We start from the raw sequence: 20,346 nt of genomic DNA, 5'->3' as shown, positions 1-20,346 counted from the left end.
AGTCAATCCAATTTGGAGTTGGATGGTGGCTGTAGTGGGCTAAGTCTCTTATCTGTCCTCTTCAGCTGTTTTACTTCTCTGCTATTGATGGAAACATAAAATTAAAAGTGGAATCAACTCAGAGGAAGCAACCCAGCAAGAGACTTAGAGGGGGAAAAGTTGAGGAAGGAGATTCTGACTAATCTCTCTGCAGCCAGGGTAATGTGCTGGCAGATTCACTTTAAAATATGCATGCAGGAGATTGTGTATTTCATAAATATTGCCATTTCATTTATCTCTGTGGGTATCAAAGCAAGGATGAGAAGAAAATTGAAATCAGATTGGTAATGGCTAAGGGTTTTTTTTTTTATTATTTTGGGGGTTTTGAGAAGTGGGATTTACAGAACTAAGGTTGAGGGAAGTGATTCTCCCCCTCTACTCCACTCTGGTGAGACCCCACCTGGAGTACTGCAGCAGAAGCATGAAGAGAAACTATCCAGTGTATATACTTGTTTCTGTGCATACTTCATGTTATGGTGAAAAAGCACCTCAAGCTATTGAAATCGGTGGTTACAATGCTGTAGAATCCCTGTAAGAATTTGAAGCCTCAGCCAGGCTTTTCTTCAACACCTCCAGGGATGGTGACTCCACCACCTCCCTGGGCAGCCCATTCCAATGCCAATCACTCTCTCTGCCAACAACTTCCTCCTAACATCCAGCCTAGATCTCCCCCAGCACAACTTGAGACTGTGTCCCCTTGTTCTGTTGCTGGTTGCCTGGCAGAAGAGACCAACCCCCACCTGGCTACAGCCTCCCTTTAGGTAGTTGCAGACAGCAATGAGGCCAGCCCTGAGCCTCCTCTTCTGCAGGCTGCACACCCCCAGCTCCCTCAGCCTCTCCTCACAGGGCTGTGTTCCAGGCCCCTCACCAGCTTTGTCACCCTAGTTTTGTCTACTATCTCTGGACTAGAATGGCCCCAGGTTAATACTTCCCAGTAGACTAAATGGTGAGAGCTTTCCCTCAGTGACCTAGATTGTTGGAGGTGGACAGCAATTTGGTGATGCTGCTTTCTTCATGCAACCTTCTCTGCTGTGCTTCTGTCTGAGGTCTGATATTATGCAATACTCACCTCTGATTAAAACCTCATACATGATGAGATTTCCCTGGAGAAGGATCCCCTGCCTCTTGACCCACAGCAATAAGGGAAAGAAAACCTCATGGTCAGCATTGTACTCCATCAGCAGGTTGGTCCTCACCCTGCAGTGTGGGAAAGAAAGGGGTGACCTTTTAGTGCCCAAGAGACAGGCAGATAGATCTTCTTTCTCTTCAATGAGAGTTTCTTGCCATAGTGAGTACAGAGGACTGCCAGGATAAGCCCCACCTCTGTGTAGGCATCATATCCTTCTGATCACTTCCCTCTTGTCCATGGGGGAGATAAAGACCTTGAGCTGGGCTCAGCGTGGGGGGTGTGGGACAAGCAGTGTATTGGAAGGAGGAGGTGTCTGTCTGTGAGCCAAGCAGTGGGAGAAGGGCAGAAAGGCTGTGATGGATGTCGGGAGGTTGAAGGAGCAAGGGAGTTTCTCTACAGCAAGGAGAGAGTGAAGTGTAGCAAGGGAAAGCAACAGAAGGAAGCAAACCTTTGTATAAAAGATGCTATCACAGACACAAGGAAAATGTAGCCAAGGGAAAGAGAGGAGAAAGGTAGAAAGAAGTAATTTTTCCAAACAGAAAATTTAACACTAAACAAATCAGTAAAATAAGTTGCTGGTGCAAGTGTGACTGATATGGCTAACAGCAATTTTCACCCTCCCACTGGGCATCTCAACAAGATTCAGAAGAGAATGGCACATAAATCTTAGATAGGTGAGGTGGTGTGCTGATGAAAAAAGGTATGTAAAGCTTGGCATCTTGTGGACTTGACTTCCCCTGATTGATGCTGATTGCCTTAGAGCATGGACACTGCTCCTTGTAGAAATATTCGACAGTGCTGCAAAGAGCCACTCCTCCCCACTCCTCTCCTTAGGTAGGCATAGGCATCTCTGATGCTGAAAACTAATTTCCCTGGCTTGGATTAATTCTTGAGCTGTGTGAAAGCTACCATGAACACAAGAGCGGCAAAGAGAATGGGCAGCTATATGTGGTGGCAGAAAGCACTTCTCTTTACAGTGGTGGCACAGATTTATGACAGTACAGAGCTTGTCTCATCACCAACTGGCAGGACATGAGTCCCTGTGCCTATAAGATGCCTCTCTTGTCTTGACTGTCTGCTGCATAACAATGTAGGCGTTCTTGTTTACTTAACAGAAACCAAGCTGAAAAGAGGAAGCCCAAGGCAGACACAGTTTCTGCAGCCTGTCAATCTGGCCTCACTCAAAATTACCATCTCCTCTAGTTCTTCTCAACCACTCTGTTTTCTTGTCGCCTACTCCTTGTTTCTCCAAGCAGCTTCCAAGTCTCTTGATCTTTTACATTCTTGGCAACATTGCAAAACGTAGAGGAAGCACCAGTTTCACAATGCCATTGACAATAGGATCATGGTCAGCAGCTTCACAGTACAATTATTATAGAGAGTTCTTGCTGCATTTGCTGCCCTTGTTTTTAAAGTAAGTGTGTAAACTTCACACAGCTCCTCAGGGTCCAGAGATCTCACCTCTCAAAAGAGCAAGGACCCTTCTGAGGGTACTGCCTGCAGGCTGAACTATGGCAGCAAAGCAAAGGCTCTCAATCCACTGCAGGGACAGCAAAAGAGGGCTCTTTGTGCAGCAGGAAAGCCAAGATGTCCCTGGAGTATTTCCAGATGCTCACAGGCCAATGTATAGTCACAGTATCACAGAAATATAGAATCTTCTGTTTTCAAGAACCTTGATTGTAGGTCAATTCCTATTCTGCTTTCTTTGTGCTTTCTTTTCAATACAAATTTGTCAAGAAGTGCTCAGAATGACCTTACTGGAATCTGTCTGCACCAACCTACCACTTTTTGCTGGCATATACTTTTAAAGCAGTATTTTCCTCTGTGTCAAACTGCATTCATAGATAGCTGAAATAGATTCAGAAGTGTATTTGTCAAGCAGTGTTTAGGATCAGCCATCATTTTTTGCCATTTAACCATCATAACAAGCATATACTCAGCAGACAGTCTGAATAAAATCCCTTTGTACAGAACTATCTTCTGTTGTGAGTTATATTTTTTTTATGGCAGATTTACTCATCTGACAGAGAAAATTCAGTATGTAGCTGCATTTCTATTACAGGCACAGTCTTCTGCTAGCCAACAGATAAGCTTTTTATCAGCAGCCATGCTTCTGTGGCACTCTTCTGGGCTTCTGCCAAGCTCTGCCTCCATCCCTTTCATGAACGGATCAATGTGCAAACATTTGAAACCCCTAAATAGCATAATAGGTACTTGGATACATACTTAACCTCCCCCCTCTAGAACCAAACTGATTTTAAAACTGTTACACCTACATAATCTACATAATGCAAATCTACAAACCCAAGGAAAGGGCAAGGAGCAGCACATAGCTACCACTTTGAAAGTTGCTCTGCCCCAAGGACCAAACCATTTTCCTCTAAGCCATGCTGGAAATCTATCCTCCAATGCCCCTTTGCCACATCACCCCTCAAGCAATCATAGAATCAGTCAGGGTTGGAAGGGATCACAAAGATCAGCTAGTTCCAACTCCCCTGCCATGCCCAGGGACACCCTACCCTAGAGCAGGCTGCTCACAGCCTCATCCAGCCTGGCCTTAAACACCTCCAGGCATGGGGCCTCAACCACCTCCCTGGGCAACCCAGTCCAGGCTCTCACCACTCTCATGCTCAACAACTAACTCCTCACCTCCAGTCTGAATCTTCCCACCTCCAGCTTTGCTCCATTCCCCCTAGTCCTGTCACTCCCTGAGAGCCTAAAAAGTCCCTCCCCAGCTTTTTTTGGAGGCCCCCTTCAGATACTGAAAGGCCACAAGAAGGTCACCTGGGAGCCTCCTCTTGTCCACACTGAACAGCCCCAACTCTTTCAATCTGTCCTCATACCAGAGCTGCTCCAGCCCTCTGAGCATCCTCGTGGCCCTTCTCTGGACATGCTCCAGCATCTCCACATCCTTCTTGTAATAGGGACTCCAGGACTGGATGCAGTACTCCAGGTGAGTCTCATCAGAGTGGAGTAGAAGGGGAGAGTCACCTCCCTCCACCTGCTGGCCACACTTCTCCTGATGCAGCCCAGGATCTGGTTGGCTTTCTGGGCTGCAAGTGCACACTGCTGGCTCCTGTTGAGCTTCTTGTCTACCAGCACCCCCAAGTCCCTCTCCTCAGGGCTGCTCTCCAGCAACTCACTGTCCAGCCTGGATTTGTGCTTGGCATTGCCTCCACCCAGATGCAGGACCTTGCACTTGGTCTTGCTGAACCTTCTGAGGTTGGCTTGTGCCCATTTCTCCAGCCTGTCCAGGTCCCTCTGGATGGATCCATGCCCTCCAGGGTGTCTGCTGCACCACACAGCTTGGTGTCATCAGCAAACTTGCTGAGGGTGCACTCAATGCCTCTGTCCATGTCACCAACAAAGATGTTGAACAAGGCTGGTCCCAGGAGTGATCCCTGAGTGACTCTACTTGTCACTGGCCTCCCCTTGTGCACAGACCCACTGACAGCCACTCTTTGGGTGCCGCCATCAAATCAGTTCTTTATCCATCTCGTGGTCCACCCATCAAACCTATGTTTCACCAACTTGGAGACATGCCACACCAGCATCACTCAGAGCTGGTAACGTTGAGAAGAAGATTATGTACAAAGAACATGATGAATGACGTTCTGAGAGGAGAAATTACAGTGTGGTGTGCTGTTTGTTATGCATAAGGGCAACACCAAGGTGTGTACATGTATCAAAACACAGTGCCACTGGCTAGGACCTCAGCCTACAATTCAGAGATGACCAGCACCAGCAGCACTGCACACAGTACTTGTTGAGGGCATCTTCCACTGAAAATTAAGCACCATGTCTTTATAAGGCAGTGAGGCTCTTCATCTCATGCTGCCACACAAACTGCTGGTGCTAGCCCAGGCGCACTTTATCCTCTCTGCTCTTGTGAACTCTCTCTCTGTCCTCCTTTTTGCAATGGAGTAAGTACCTGTGGAGATAAGATCCCCTTTTTTCCTTTGTTTCACTTCAAACAAGAGGATGTATGCATGGAGTGATGTCTGTTAGCAGAAGCAGTGCTGGAATACTGGAAGCAAAAAGCTCCCTTTGGGGAAATAGCAGAGGTAAAAGAAGAAAACTGAAAACTAATGGAGTGATCTTGGTGAGCAGCTATTGAAAGAAAAAAGTAAGAAAAGAGAGAGTGAAAACTAACTGGAAAGGGATCAGCATGTGAGGACAATATCAAACATAAAAAGGTACAAGAAAAGAGTAACAATCAGAAGGAGAAAGCATAAGCAACAAAACAAGAGAAGCAAAGAAACTAATCAAATCTCTCTCCTTACTGAGGGGTTATCCTGTGACCTCATTTATCTTTTTGCTCTTTATTATGAATTTATAAATAAACTTCATTGGCTTTATTCCTGTCAGGGTTATATAAAAGGTAATTGTAAGCTCTTACAGATAGTAAATATTTTAAGGGGATGATTCTAGTGATACAAAAGCAGTAAAACAAAGATCAAAGCTAGGACTGCCAGAATAGGTTATCCATACACTGTTGCAGCTCTAACAGATTAAAGACACATTTGAATATAAAAAGACCCCCCAAAAAAAACCCATCACAGGGATCATCTCCATTGTAAAAATGGTTTGATTACAAAACATAGTAAAGGACCAATTCTATTAGGCTCAGGCTTCTGCTTTAAGAATATCTTTGTTAAAATTAGTGAGATTGGTTTGGTATAATCTCTTCCTTGGCAAGAGAAAGGATGTCCAAAGTCAGTCTTCTCAAGCTTGGTGGCATTTTTCAACACTTAGCTCAGTTTCTCTGCCAACCTCTGGAGCAGCAAGCATGACAACAGTGCTTTAACTGTTAATTTCCATCGTTGGTAGTGCATTTACAGTTATATAGATAAATACTTGTCATAAGGAGGAAAACCTATGCTCTGCAACCTCAACCTGATACTCACTCATGTCACTGATACTCAGTGACAGTTCTGTGAGAAGTCTTTGGTGCCATAGGCATGAAGGTTTCTACACTCAAACTCTACAATTTCTTGGAAGCAAAAACTGTTCTGGGATCAGCAGGACTCATTTTGGAAGAGAGTGATTGTACTTCAGAGATTGTTTATTTCTTGCCATTTCTCTCTGCAGTCAAGTGCAAATAACCCTAGTATTTCACATAAACTCTAGAGTCACAATCAAAATGTAAACAGAAAAGTCACTGTATTAGAACTGTGAAAGTTTTAAGCCTCTGCTAAAAAGTAGCTATAAAGGGGAGCTGTCTGGGTTTGGTGTTCAAACCCTTTAATTTTCACTTCTCTAGCATGTCCAGTTTTGCTTAGACAGCTCAGATCCAATACTATCATTATACACGTTATGATCACTGTCACTTTACACACAATGCAGGTGAAAAAAGAAAGCACAAGTCCAGGAAAATAATTACTCTAAGAATTGTGGCTTCCAACATACACTTGAAATTTGTGCCTTGGATTCACCTACAGACCTGCAAAATCTTTAGTGTACACCCACTTCTGCTGCTGCCAGGTGGTGGAACAGAGAATAGAGACTATGAAGGTAACAGCATTTCACCCACAGCTTTTTCCTTGTGAAATAGTAGCATAAGGTAGCTGTGAAATCAGCAGTGTTTGAGGAGATTCCTTGTGCTGCCATGGTTTCTGGGTGGAGGTAGCCCAAACACACAGCCTATAAACTTTCAGTCTGGGCACAGTGGTCACATGAAATAAAAGGATACCTAGCCAGAAGACAGACAGGTTTACGTGGGTCAGGGCTGTTTTTTTATTTGCCAGAGGACAAAACTACCCTTGTTCACCAGGAACTGGGGAACTCTAAAGCTTTAAACCCCTCGGGACTTTCTGTCCCCTCAGCTTGACATGAGAATGTCTAGGTAAGGCACAAGAACAAAAACAGCAGAGTAAAGACCAGATAAAAGGGAACCTTTAATACACTTCTGCTCTCTGTCCCCATTCCTCCTTTTCTATGCATCAACAGTTTCAATAATCTACCAAATATAAGAGCTAAAACTAGAAAATGGTTTCCTACTCCGTGTCACAAAATGCTCACCATGTCCTAAGAAACATTCTGATACATTCAATATACTCTCTGCTTTATTTTCCCCCCCTTTTATTATTTGACATCAGTCAGCCCTACGCTTTTGAAATAGGTGCTCTGAAACATCCAGCTCGCATTTTAAAACAAACAAAAAAATAGGATCTGCTTATGGAACTGAAGTTAATACAGAATTGGCTTTTCAAAAACACAGATGAATTTTTAAAAGGCATAGAAATCACTTGTGCACAATCTCTTGACTACGAAATGAAACCACTGTTACATCCACGCTAAGCATTTGTTGGATAAACAAAACAGATGGGGGGTGAAGGGGGTGGTTCCCACTGCTGGATTCTTTCTTCTAAGGATGGTGATTTTTCAGTCCACAAACTCTCAGCTGTCATTCCTGATTTATCTTCGTAGCAAATTTCTGTCGGGGTTGCACAGCTCCGATCTCGGGCGCTGCAGGCTGCCTGCTCCCTGCGCTCTCCCCTCCCTCTCAACCACAGCGTTTGTAACCCGCGTTCGCGCTTCCCTTTTAACCCTTTTTTCCATTCTTCTTTCCTACAACGCCTGGCATTTTTCTGCATCTGGGTTGTGCCCCAGCATGGTGAGATCAGCATGACGAAGAGGCACCACTCTTAGTTTTTTGGGAAGCTTCATTCTTTCTCCGTTGCTCGAGGAAAGGAGGAAAGTCTACTAGAGCTAACGAAACGCCGCCTGCGTTCAATCCGCTACACCAACAATGGCTTTATTGAAACATATAAAGACATTGCTGTAGAGAGGTCCTTTAAAAACTGTTTTCGCCGTCCCTAGCAGTAGAGCGAGCGACCACTTATTTGCTGGAAAGGGCTCCTCCCGCCCCTTCCTACTCCTGCCCTCCCTCCTCCCCCGCCTCCCTTCCCCATATATTATTACTCTATGCCACCAACCTTAAAACAACCCCATCGCTGCCTGCCCGAGCCACGGGCGCCAGGGAGCCTTTCCCTCGCCCCGAGCAGTCTCCGCTCGCTGAACGCCTCCTCCGGCGCCGGCCCCGCGGCGCGGAGCTGTCTGTTCCTGGCCGGTGCTGAACACGGAGGCGCGAAAGCAAGGGCCGGAGCCCTCCTGGCCTCGCCCCGGCGCCCAGAGGCGAGGTAGGCGGCGAAGGACGCCGAGGGGCATGGGGGGAACCGGCGGCGACCCCGCGCCGCCGGCCTGAGCCCACCGCGCCCCGCACACAAAGCCGCGCAGCGGCCATGGAAGAGGAACTGAAGTGCCCGGTGTGCGGCTCGCTCTTCCGGGAGCCCATCATCCTGCCCTGCTCGCACAATGTCTGCCTGCCCTGCGCCCGCACCATCGCCGTGCAGACCCCGGAGAGCGAGCAGCACCTACCGCCCTTGCTTCACCCGCGGAGCCCCGCGCCGCCGGCCACCGCCTCCGCTGCGCCGGGGCCGGGAGCGGCCGCGGGCTCCGCCGCCTGCCTGGACTCAGAGTGCGCGGCGGGCGGCGGCGGGGACCACGCGGACAAGCTGAGCCTGTACAGCGAGACGGACAGCGGCTACGGCTCCTACACCCCTAGCCTGAAGTCCCCCAACGGCGTGCGGGTGCTGCCGCTAGTGCCGGCGCCCCCAGGAGCAGCGGCGGCTCCGCGGGGAGCCGGTCCCGCCAGCTCCTCCCTCACCTGCCCGCAGTGCCACCGGAGCGCCTCCCTGGACCAGCGCGGCCTCCGCGGCTTCCAGCGCAACCGGCTGCTAGAGGCCATCGTGCAGCGCTACCAGCAGGGCCGCGCCGCCGCCGCCGCCAAGTGCCAGCTCTGCGACCGCAGCCCTCCCGAGCCCGCCGCGGTGCTGTGCGAGCAGTGCGAGGTGCTGTACTGCGCTGCTTGCCAGCTCCGCTGCCACCCGGCCCGCGGGCCCTTCGCCAAGCACCGCCTGGTGCCGCCGCCTGCACACCCGGGCGCCCCCGGCGGCGGCGGCGACAGCGACGGCGGCGGCGGAGGGAAAGGGGCGGGCGGTGGCCGCAAACCGCCGACGTGCGCCGAGCACGACCTGGAGAACTACAGCATGTACTGCGTGAGCTGCCGCAGCCCTGTCTGCTACCAGTGCCTGGAGGAAGGCAAGCACGGCAAACACGAGGTGAAGGCGCTGGGCGCCATGTGGAAGCAGCACAAGGTGAGTCCCGTCGACCGGCCAGGAGGAGCTGCAGCGCCTCTTGGCATCCTGACTTCTGATTGGAGTTTGTGGAACCCGAGGCTACTCATGCCCATCATCCTCACGGACTTTTACCCCCATTACACATTGCTTTTTGCTCCCTGGTCCATCCTGCCTGCCTAGCAACCCTGCAGCCTCTACTCAGTCTGTGAGAAAACTCACAGACTAACTCCCTTATTTGCCACCAAATCTTAGTCTCAACCACACCTCAGGTAGACTCCTGGGGTTAGTGAGTCCATTTCACTAACTTGTGTACCTTCCACAGAGTCCTTGGCCATCCAGTCCTCTTGTGGCTGACAGCAGCTGCTTGTGAGGAGGTGGGACTGTCATTCCTTTCTTTCATCACCTCCCTTTCACCTGGGGCTCAATGCAAGCTGCCCCAACCATTTCCCACCACCTGTCACTGAGGAGGAGTGGCCCAGAGTCACCTGAATATTTAGAGAGGAAATAAGGATAATGGGACATCATGTTGTCTCCTGAGCTTCAGAGCAGTCTCTCCTGAGACTTGGTTGCCAAAGACCAAAGGAATGACTGGAGGGACCTAGGAACATTGAAAAGGTACTTCAACACTTGAGTGCTGAGAGCAGTCCTTTTTGAACTTTCCAATGTATTAGGGTGATAGGACTTTGCCTACAGCTGTGCAAAGAGCACTCAGCCAGCATTACTGGCCTCAAGATTCGCTGCTTCTTTCTCCTCTCTGCTGCAGTTATCAGCAAATGAAGCATAAAGAGATCCTTTCAGACCCTCCAGGAGAGGACAAAATCAAGCCATAGAGTGATTGAGCAGAAGCTAGGCTAAGATATTAGGCAAAGTGTAAAACTGGTTTTTGATATTAACATTCATAGAACCATAGAATCAACCAGGTTGGAAGAGATCTCCAAGATCATCCAGTCCAACCTATCACCCAGCCCTATCCAGTCAACTAGACCATAATTGCATCTTGGGGTGCTTACTCCTTGTTGTTTGCCATCTGAGAAAGATGCACTTCTTCAGTGTTTGTTACAGCTCTGGCAAAGGCTCAGCCACCTCTCCCTAGCATCACTGGTATATGTGCAGAGGAGTCCTCTTGTCTCAGAAGGGGCAGATCTCAGTAGCAGAATCCACTTCTGAGCAGATTTGTATCAGTGAGCAGAAACTCAGTTCACTGTTCATGTGTAGCTGATGTTGCAGAGAGTGTAAGAAACCAGTGTGCTTCATTATGATCTACTTTGAGTTAAAACTATTTGATGGTTTTTTAAACAATGTGATAAAGTCTGATATAATCAAAGTTCACAGTTAAAGTTTTTCTCTCTTTCCTACTGTCAAAAGAGTGAATAATACCTTGGTGGCTTGTGTTTTTATCAGACTAAGGTATTACAGAATGTGATTGTTCTTCTGATTTACAGAACTAATGTTAAAAAAAAAATCCAATGAAAGGGAAAAAACGATCAAGTTAACTGATTTTGGGACTCTGTAACTGTGTCCTTGTGAATATTATTTTCCCTGGAACAATGTCAGAGAATAAATATGGAACCATATAGCCAGATAGCCAAAATTATCAGCTTGCATTTGCTCGGGATAAATTGTTTTTGAATTAGATCCTTCTGCTTAAAGACATAGCTCAGATACAACAATTTCTACAAGTTTATTGCCTGTGCTAACTTTGGTCAAACCATGAATCACTTATATTGAGTGGTCTGATGACACAGGTGGCACAGCAGGTGGGAAATGAGGAGCAAGTGGAAATTTGGCAGTCTGGAAAGGTTAGGTTGTAGGCATTGCTCCTGGAAAAGGATATGGGGATGACCATCCTGATATGACATCAATGGAAGTCACAGAATCAACTGGGTTAGAAGAGACCTCCAAAATCACCCAGTCCAACTTAGCACCCAGCCCTGTCCAATCAACTAGATCATGGCACTAAGTGCCCCATCCAGGCTTTTCTTGAACACTTCCAGGGATGGTGACTCCACCACCTCCCTGGGCAGCCCATTCCAATGCCAATCATTCTCTCTGGCAACAACTTCCTCCTAACATCCAGCCTAGACCTCCCCTGGCACAACCTGAGACTGTGTCCCCTTGTTCTGTTGCTGCTTGCCTGGGAGAAGAGACCAACCCCACCTGGCTACAGCCTCCCTTCAGGTAGTTGTAGGCAGAGATGAGGTCAGCCCTGAGCCTCCTCTTCTGCAGGCTGCACACCCCCAGCTCCCTCAGCCTCTCCTCGTAGGGATTTACTCTCAGCTGTACTGCTGGCATGAAAGCTGTACTAGACTGGTTTGCCCTACTTAGTTGCACAGATTCCCTGTTGCACTGCTGTATATAACTTCTAAAGAGAATTTTAAAGTGTTGTGAAATAACAACAGAGTCCCCATGGCACAGATCTGTGAAAATCCTTAGCTGAACTTTACTATACCCACTTGCATGAAAGGTGCATTTGGACCAACAATTTAAGGTTATTAAGTAAAACTGTGTAAGTCCTCTGATGAAGTGAAGTCATTTTGTGTCTTCAGAGTGGGAACAGTGACACAGTTACCAGACTGAAGATGGTAGGCCTTTTGGCTTACCAATGAAAGGAATGATGGTAGACAAATTTCAGGTCTGTCTGGTACAGGTACACACCAAAACGCTGAAAAAAGCCAAGGGTGGATAGGTCTGTGAAGGGCAGGCAGGCAGGCAAGGATTTGAAGGTAAGTGTTGGAGTCCAAATGCTTGCTTTTTTCTGCTGGCCTGAAGAGCTGTGTTCCCAATACCATGTGGAGTTTCAAAATTCAGTGCTAGGGCAAGCTTATCTAATCAATAGCTAATCTGCTGCTAAAGAGAGATGGAGAGAAAACAAGTTAAACGAGCATGAGCTCTGAGGTTTGGAAAAAGACTTGGGCATTATCTGGTTCATTTTCTGAAATCAAAGGAAGCATCTGTCTTCCATGCCCATTTGGGTTTAATTAGACACCCTTGTTATCTCTCTGTTCCTCTGTTTGAAACAGAAACTTGGTAACCATCACCAGCATTCACTTTGTTAGTTGCACAATCAGATATTGGAGCTAATAGCAGGCAGGATACTCTTTGGTAGGAGTTACTAGTCGCAGCCAGTGATGCTTGCAACGTTTCAATTTGCCTTCCAGTAAATATTTTTGGAGCACAAAAGATGGCTCGGAGTGTACAGGGAATTTTTCATGCCTTGGTTGCTTTACTGAGAGCTTAGTCATGTAGCTCCATTTGCTTTTAAAGGGGACTGCATGACTAAATTCCACTGCTTTGTAAGGCATCTTTTACAAATACTTGGAAAAACAAGGCTATTATCCCTAAGTGGATTGCACAAATGGAGATCCAGTCTTCTCAGCTTCAAGCTGCAGTTGTGTTAATGCAACCACAGGCTTTCATGAACATGGCAGTTCTCTTAGAAGCCCTTTGAACAATGAGCTGCTGAGTTTCTGTTGCAAGGTCTTTGCAGTGGGTGCTTCTAGGGAGCCTAGAGTGACTGTGCTAATTGCCACTGGTACATATGCTGGTTAAAAGTTGTCTGTGGTGATTCAGTTTTGCTACAGCTGCTTGGTGCTCATGTAAAGCTTTTGACTCATTTGTTGAAGTGTACTTTGAGATGATGATAGCAGAACTAGAGCAAATGCTGGAAGACTGGAAGTTTTCCTTTTGATGGGACCATCATACTGGTTTTGATTGGCTGACCTCATTGCTGTCTGCAGCTCCCTGAAGTTGTAGTTGACAGAGAGAGGGATTGCTATGGGAACGGGCTGCCCAGGGAGGTGGTGGAGTCTCTGTCCCTGGAGGTGTTGAAGAAAAGCCTGGATGAGGCACTTAGTGCCATGGTCTAATTGATTGGACAGGTCTGGGTGCTAGGTTGGACTGGATGATCTTAGAGGTCTTTTCCAACCTGGTTGATTCTATGATTCTATGTAAAATTGTTATCCCCTTATGTATGTGGGTAATTGTCTTACAAAAAAGGGTTTTGACTTGCCAAGTCACTGCAGTATAGTGGAATGTGCAGACATAATACTCGACTGCTCCCACATGCATATTTCACCTTTATTAAATGTTATTATCATTAAAACCTTACCCATTCTTTTCTAGCACAAACACTCTCTGCATGTAAGAATGTGTGACAGCCAGTAAGCCTTTTAAGACATTACTAATCATCATAACCAGGGATTAGTAAGAGATAAAATGTAAATGTGTTTCTATTTTCCCCTGATTTTTCCCTTTCCCCCCCACCCCCTTGCAGGCACAGCTGTCTCAGGCTCTAAATGGTGTTTCAGATAAAGCAAAGGAAGCTAAGGAATTTCTGGTTCAACTGAAAAATTTATTGCAGCAGATTCAGGTAAGTGTAGAATGTCTTCTGTTTTGATAATACAGTAATCAATGGAACTGAGTGAATAATTCATTTGATTACATTGTCTCCTGTGTTATTTTCATCATTCCTGGAATAATCTAACCTTTCTTGAATGGATTTACTGGGCAAAATTATTCATCAAATAATGTCTGCAAGCCTCTCTTAGCTTCTAGATTGCTGTTTATTGCAAGAAGTTAATACTCAATTCTGGACATCTGAGCCACGTTGATTAGTATTTGATTGAATTCATTGGTTATGCTTCTGGGTTCTTTCCTGACTGCAGTTGCTTTGAATTGGACATTAAGTTCTCATTTTAACCCATTCAAAATTTCCTGCTTGTTTTTCATCTCACATTTTCTAAAAACTGCACTTGTTTCTGGACAAGATCCACTCAATCTGTTTATTAGAGTGTTTCATAGAATGGTCTGGGTTGGCAGGAACCTCCAAAGGTCATCTAGTCCAACACCCTTGCAGTAAACAGGGACATCCTCAACTAGACCACATTGTCCAGAGCTCTGTTGAGCCTCGCCTTGAATATCTCAAGGGATGGAGCCTCAACTACCTCCCTGGGCAACCTGTTCCAGTGGTTTTGTAGGAAGTCAAACAAATTAAGAAACAAATGCTACTAAATCAATGTGGTTGTTTATTGAAGCAGAAGATGTTTTTGTGCCTGTAATTACCCAGCATTAATACTTAGAATAGAGGTCATGGTGAGTACGGTAATTGAGGGCACAAAACTAAAACAAAACAAGTTCCAATTTCAACCAAATTTGGACTCCCCAGTGCTGGAGGTCAGAGAATTCTCAAGGTCCTTTTCACCCTGCTGGAGATGTGGCACTGTAGTCTGAGCTGTACAGTGCCAAGGAGGGGGACACTTGTTATATGAAGCAGTGGTGCTCTGCAGCTGTAAGTTTTCTGTGGGAAATACATCAGCTGCTCTGTCATATGCCCACTCTGATGTTTGCTCATTTCTCCATCAGTAAGCAGGTCCTGCAACTGTTAGTAGCAGGAAGACAAAGCAAAAGTTCAAAAATCTGTGTTTAGAATTTAATAATTAAAATATTCCACTTAACACACCAGATGATGAAATTCATAGCCAGATGTTGCAGGGCAGTGTAGCTAGTCCTCTGTGGCCACATGGGGAAGAAAACAAACCAAGGCTGAGAAACTGAGCAAAACCAAAACAATCTAACCTAGAAACTTAGCCTTTTCATTGTCCAAAGAGAAGGACAGGCATCACTAGAGAGCAGTTTTTCATATAAGTGTGAACAGCAATTATGGGATGAGATAACTCATCTAAAAGAGTAGTCTATCACCAATCTTTTTTTGAGTCGTCTAGCTCTGTTAAAAGTGTATTTTCTCCTCCCCAAACCAAAAGGTGGAGTATATCAGCTATGACTCTGCTATAAAATTCTTTAATGTATTCAGTAAAATCCTGCCAAATTGCTCTGCATAAGGGAGCAATTAGCTCAAAAGAACAAGCCATTTATTTGATACTGCTCAGTGCCTAAAATGCTAGAGCAGAAGTCAGGAAGGAAGAGGAAATTGTGCCATGGTGTGGCTGACTGGGCAGGGCTGGGTACTAGGTTGGGCTGGCTGAGCTTGGAGGTCTCTTCCAACCTGGCTGATTCTGTGATTCTGTGAGTAAAGCCAGTTCTAGCTTCATTACAAAACAAAACAGAATTTTAACTACTCTGACACAAAGTAGTGCCAATGAGATTGGAGTTTTGTTCCACTTACCTTGTCAGAGACTCTCAGACATTCCCTCCATGCTCATTCAATGCTTCACAGATTCAGTCCTGCCCTTTCTACAGTGTGACAAGAGAGCAGAAGGCAGCAGCTAAACACAGAGGAGCTCAGCCAGCACCCGTGGGTGATGTTAGAGCAATCATCAAGCCTAGCCCTACATAGCCGGGGGGCCACCAGGCCCCCCGGCCTTTGATCCCCTCCACCACTCACCCAGTGTGCACACACCAAGGTAGGAGACTCACCAGTGGCGACTGGAGGAGGATCCTCTGCCCAGTTGGGCAAGCTTAGGGCTACTGCCTCTTCTGGGGCTGATTATAAAGGGGAGCAAGCAGGGAGGGCAAAGTGGTCACACCTGGGGTGGGAGGAGACTGCAACAGCACCCAGGTGCTGTGGGTTTGGGAGATAAAAGGGGGAAATGTGGGGTGGGAAAAGAGCAAAGCTTATATTATTCACTGAAAGAGTGACTGGCATTGGAATGGGCTGCCCAGGGAGGTGGTGGAGCCACCACCCCTGGAGGTGTTTAGGAGGAGAGTGGATGAGGCACTTAGTGCCATGTGTTAGTTAATTAGAAGGGTTTGGTGGTAGGTTGGACTCCTAGAGGTCTTTTCCAACCTGGTTAATTCTGTGATTCTGTATACAGCAGTCATGCCCTAACATTTAGTCATGTCTGCACACAGTGCTGAATCCAACCCTCACATTTTGAGCCAGGCTCCATCATGAGTCTGAGTGAGCTCAGCAGATTTTAGCAAACCAAGCCAGGAAGACTAACTGGCTGCATATTTATGCCTAGGCAAAACAAGCCTAAAGTAGAACTCTGAGACAATCACCTGTACACTTTAATCCTAAATGAGCTCCCTGGCATGATTTTCTCCCATGACAATTGAACTCTTTCCTGGTGATGCTCAGGCAGAATTTGGTGATAACACATACCAGGGAATAATGCTGGTAGGCAGTTTTGGTACAGCCAGATTAGTTGAGAGTAAAGAGTTTAGACATGCCATGAGCTGATCTGTGCCTTCTAGCATGTCATTAAAAAAAAATCAATTTCTGAACTGTTAGTTAGGAGGAACAGTTGCAGTGTGTAAATTTATGCCAGTATAACTAATCCTTCTGCTTCCTAACCCCCCATGCCAATTCTCCAAACTCACCTTGAACATAAGGCAAAGTCTGGGATAAGGTAGAAGGATGGAAAGGAGGTGGAAGGGTGGTTTGGATGCCCTGCTGGGGACTCAGGTTTCTGGGAGGGCTGTTGTGTTTCTGTATTGCTTTTTAACTTGTCTATTTCTGTCTATCACTGTAGATATTGTAAATACTTGCTTGTATATTGTGCTAAGCTGTAAATATAAAGCTTCATTCTGCTTTCCAGCTCTGCTGAGTCTAGTCTGGGTGATTTCTTAAGAGGTGTGTGTGGGGTGACACCCAAACCATCACACCCTTGTTGCTTTCTTGCTCCTCCTTATCACTGTTGTTATCTGATTTTCACTTTTTCCCGTCTGCTGTTACGATTTCATTCTTTCACACTTGAAAGAGGCATATTGCCAAACACACTGTTTGATGTGTGAACATAAAATGAGGAGAAGAATGATGCACTACAGCATCTGATTGAGGCTCTGTACACAAACCACCACTTCAAGAGAAGCTGGATGGAAGTGGGCTTAAGGGGGAGTTGGGTGTGATATAAGCTGAGGAGGCAGAGATGCAAACAGGAGGACTCTAAGACAAACCTGTGGACAGTAACTGAGCTGTCTGGTGTCTCTCCTCACACTCATCTTCCTGGCAGGTCTAGGACTGTGGTGGGGGTCTCCAGGGAAGAGTAGCCTGCATCTCTCAACTGGACACATGGATTGCAGTGAGGGAAGGGAATACAGTGCCGAACATTTCACTCTCAAAAGAATGAAGGCAATGTAAATGAACAGAACAGAAAAGAAAAAACATAAGCAAAAGTTCTATGAAAGTAGTAAAGAGTTTGGAGTGTACAGTGAGCACAAGAGATGCTTCTCCTTCAGCATGTATTCGAAATCTCAATGTTCAGTGTTTGGGGTTTTTTGTTTGTTTAGTTTGGGGTTTTGTTTGGAGTTTGTTTTGTGGGTTTTTTGGGAGGAAAGCTTATAGGACAACTGAATAGCTCCTTGAAAGACGAGCTTGAAAGCTTTCTGCTTCTTCCAGTCTCATGAGCCAAGGAAGCAAGGAATAGCCTCCCTTTGGCTGGGTGCTAGTGGATCAGTTTCATGACCAGAGAAAGCCACCTTCAGGAGGAAAGGCAGCTCAGGATCTTTTAGTGCCGTCTACTCAGATTTCTACAGCTGCATGGGTTTGTTCCCCATTGGTAGGACAGAGGATACCCAGGTTCTGCTCAAGGCTCAGTGTTGCATACCTCACCCTCTGCACAGCAGAGAGTTTTGTGGTGAAAAAATGCCCTTTTTGTTTTTTAATCTAGTCAAATCCATGCCTTCATTGCTAAGTTCTAGCTATTCTAAAAGGCACTTTGAGCAACGCACATATCTTAGGGCTTTGTACCCAACTAATTTCACTGCAATAAGCCTGCAGACCAAATGCTGGTCCATAATTCTGTTCTAAGTGCCATGGCATAGAGCCAGTGATTTCAAAGTTGCTACAGTGGGGTGATTTGAAACAGAATGCAGAAGCCTTTTATGCATGTATATGTATGCACTGTGTATGTTAGGTTTAGCTTTTCCTTTATGTTGTATTACATCTGTTGTCTGGAAAGTGCCAGTAAATCAAGGTTTTAAACAAACCTTTATGAAATAGCATCTTACTGTTTTGTATTATAGCACACAGCTATTGATGGTACAGCTAGAATGAAATCAGGAGACTTGGAACTAGATGATCTTGAGATGTCACTTCCAAGCCCTACCATTCTGTGAGTCTGTGTGGTTCCATGAAATCAGAAAGGAAACAGGAATGCTGAGCACTTGAAATGAAATGTTTTCTGAGTAGACAAATCAGATAAGAATGAGCAACAGCTTAAGTGTAAAATCTGTTTTCTCTCACCTTCTTCTAGGAGAATGGGTTGGATTATGAAGCCTGTCTTGTTGCTCAGTGTGATGCCTTGGTTGATGCATTAACACGACAGAAGGCAAAATTGCTCACAAAGGTGACCAAAGAACGTGAGCACAAGCTGAAGGTGAGTGCAACTCTTATCAGCTGAGCACAGCTGTTGCTACTTGAGAGAGTGATTTGCCATTGGAATGGGCTGCCCAGGGAGGTGGTGGAGTTGCAGTCCCTGGAGGTGTTCAAGAAAAGCCTGGCTGAGGCACTTAGTGCCATGGTCTAGTTGATTGGCCAGAGCTGAGTGATAGGTTGGACTGGAGGTCTCTTCCAACCTAGGTTATTCTATCATACTTGGTGTGAAGTCCCCATCCCTTTCCATGGTGGAGATTCCTAAAAACCAAATCCAAAAGTCTTTTAGCAGGTTCCACTTCAGCAATTTGATGGAACTGTGCTTATATACTTTAAATTAAGCATATACTTCAGGAGCTTGATGAATCAGGCCATCAGTCTTCATTTATCTGGTTATTTGGGGGTATTTTTTGGAGATGTTTATCAGTAAAACCTGTGAGAGAATTGGATTTTGGGACCTTCTGCCCATATAAAATGCTGGTATTTTGGTGTCTCTTCAAACCACAAGCCACCTCCAGAAATCCCCATGCCACTCAAAAGATATTAAAGAAACACAGTAAAGGTAGGTGGGGAGGAAAAAAAGCTATGAATGCTATAAAAAGCTGTAAGAGCTAGAAAGTAGCAGTCAGGAAACAGAAGAAAATATCTAAATACACATTGCTTGAAATGCTGAGCTGCACATCTGACTGTGGTACTATAGTGCCAGTAACAGCACAGTGTCTTAGACAGAAGAAAGAACTGAAATATCTAATGTTGCTGACTGAATAGAATCTGCCTGAGATCACCATTTCCCCCCCCCCCCCCTCCTAAGAACAAACACTTAGGACATACTGCTAACAGCACAACTGATCCTGTAATTCATTCTTGTTAGGCTGTTGTATCTGAGGAGCTATTGAGCTTAGTGCTGTTAGGACTAATCTACAGCCATGTGGCAGCAGAATCAAGTCTAAAATCTGTAAAAACGAGATGCAGCTTTTTTATTTCTTAATCCCAGTCATGTGTTCCTAAGAAGAGCAGGATCAGTGGTGAATGTGAAGAGAACAGGCTCCCCAGAGAGGTTGTGGGGTCTCCTTCTCTGGAGACTTTCAAGGTCTGTCTGGATGTGTTCCTCTGTGATCTGTGTTAGGTAGTATTGTCCTGCTGTGGCAGGGGGGTTGGACTCGATGATCTCCGTGGTCCCTTCCAACATCTAACATCCTTTGATCCTGTGATCCTGTGAACAGTGGGAATATAGTCTCTAAGAAACCACTCCTTCAGCTATCCACTCTAATGTTTGCCTTTTAAGCGAAGGATTTTTCAAAAGCTCAGATTTTAGTGGATGTGTGATTGTAAATGTGAGTACTACAAATGCAGAAACATTCTGTGCTCTTTCTGCCTGGAGCAAGCCTGATCTTTGAGCAATTAATCTGCTCTGAAAATTGAGATTCCCTGTGCACAGCATTTTGCCAAGCTAATTATCGGTATTTACAGTAGAGAGCAAATGAGTGTAGCTGATGGAGATATGGCAATGGCCATATGGCAGCTAAATTAAGCATAGCTTTAGCACACTTTTCCATTTGCTGTCTCTTCTGAAATAATCTTACACAGTTCACTGTAAGCCAAAGCACTGATGCTTGTTTTCCAGGTTGTTTGGGACCAGATAAATCACTGTACGCTGAAGCTACGCCAGTCAACAGGGCTCATGGAGTACTGCCTAGAAGTTATCAAAGAAAATGATCCCTCTGGGTTCTTACAGGTATTTTTCTTCTGATTTTCTGGGAGAAAAC

The 20,346-nt window shown here is 45.9% G+C and overlaps 1 protein-coding gene across 4 annotated transcripts in view; it reads left to right on the top strand.

The window, feature by feature from the left end:
• Nucleotides 1–8,146: 8,146 nt before the first annotated feature.
• The window catches only part of TRIM67 (tripartite motif containing 67), a 31,007-nt gene continuing 18,807 nt past the window's right edge, over nt 8,147–20,346 (top strand). For all 4 annotated transcript variants that reach the window (XM_064158492.1, XM_064158493.1, XM_064158491.1 and 1 more), the window contains exons 1-4: nt 8,147–9,327; nt 13,583–13,678; nt 18,462–18,584; nt 20,205–20,315. In XM_064158492.1, coding sequence (XP_064014562.1) covers nt 8,413–9,327; nt 13,583–13,678; nt 18,462–18,584; nt 20,205–20,315 — 1,245 coding nt within the window. In that variant the 5' untranslated portion in view covers nt 8,147–8,412. The remainder of the gene's footprint in view (nt 9,328–13,582; nt 13,679–18,461; nt 18,585–20,204; nt 20,316–20,346) is intronic.

The sequence above is a fragment of the Pogoniulus pusillus genome, chromosome 18, assembly GCF_015220805.1.
Source record: "Pogoniulus pusillus isolate bPogPus1 chromosome 18, bPogPus1.pri, whole genome shotgun sequence".
Lineage (NCBI taxonomy): Eukaryota > Metazoa > Chordata > Aves > Piciformes > Lybiidae > Pogoniulus > Pogoniulus pusillus.
The sequence above is the reverse complement of the archived record's forward strand: the minus strand, read 5'-3'. Positions and strand labels throughout refer to the sequence as shown.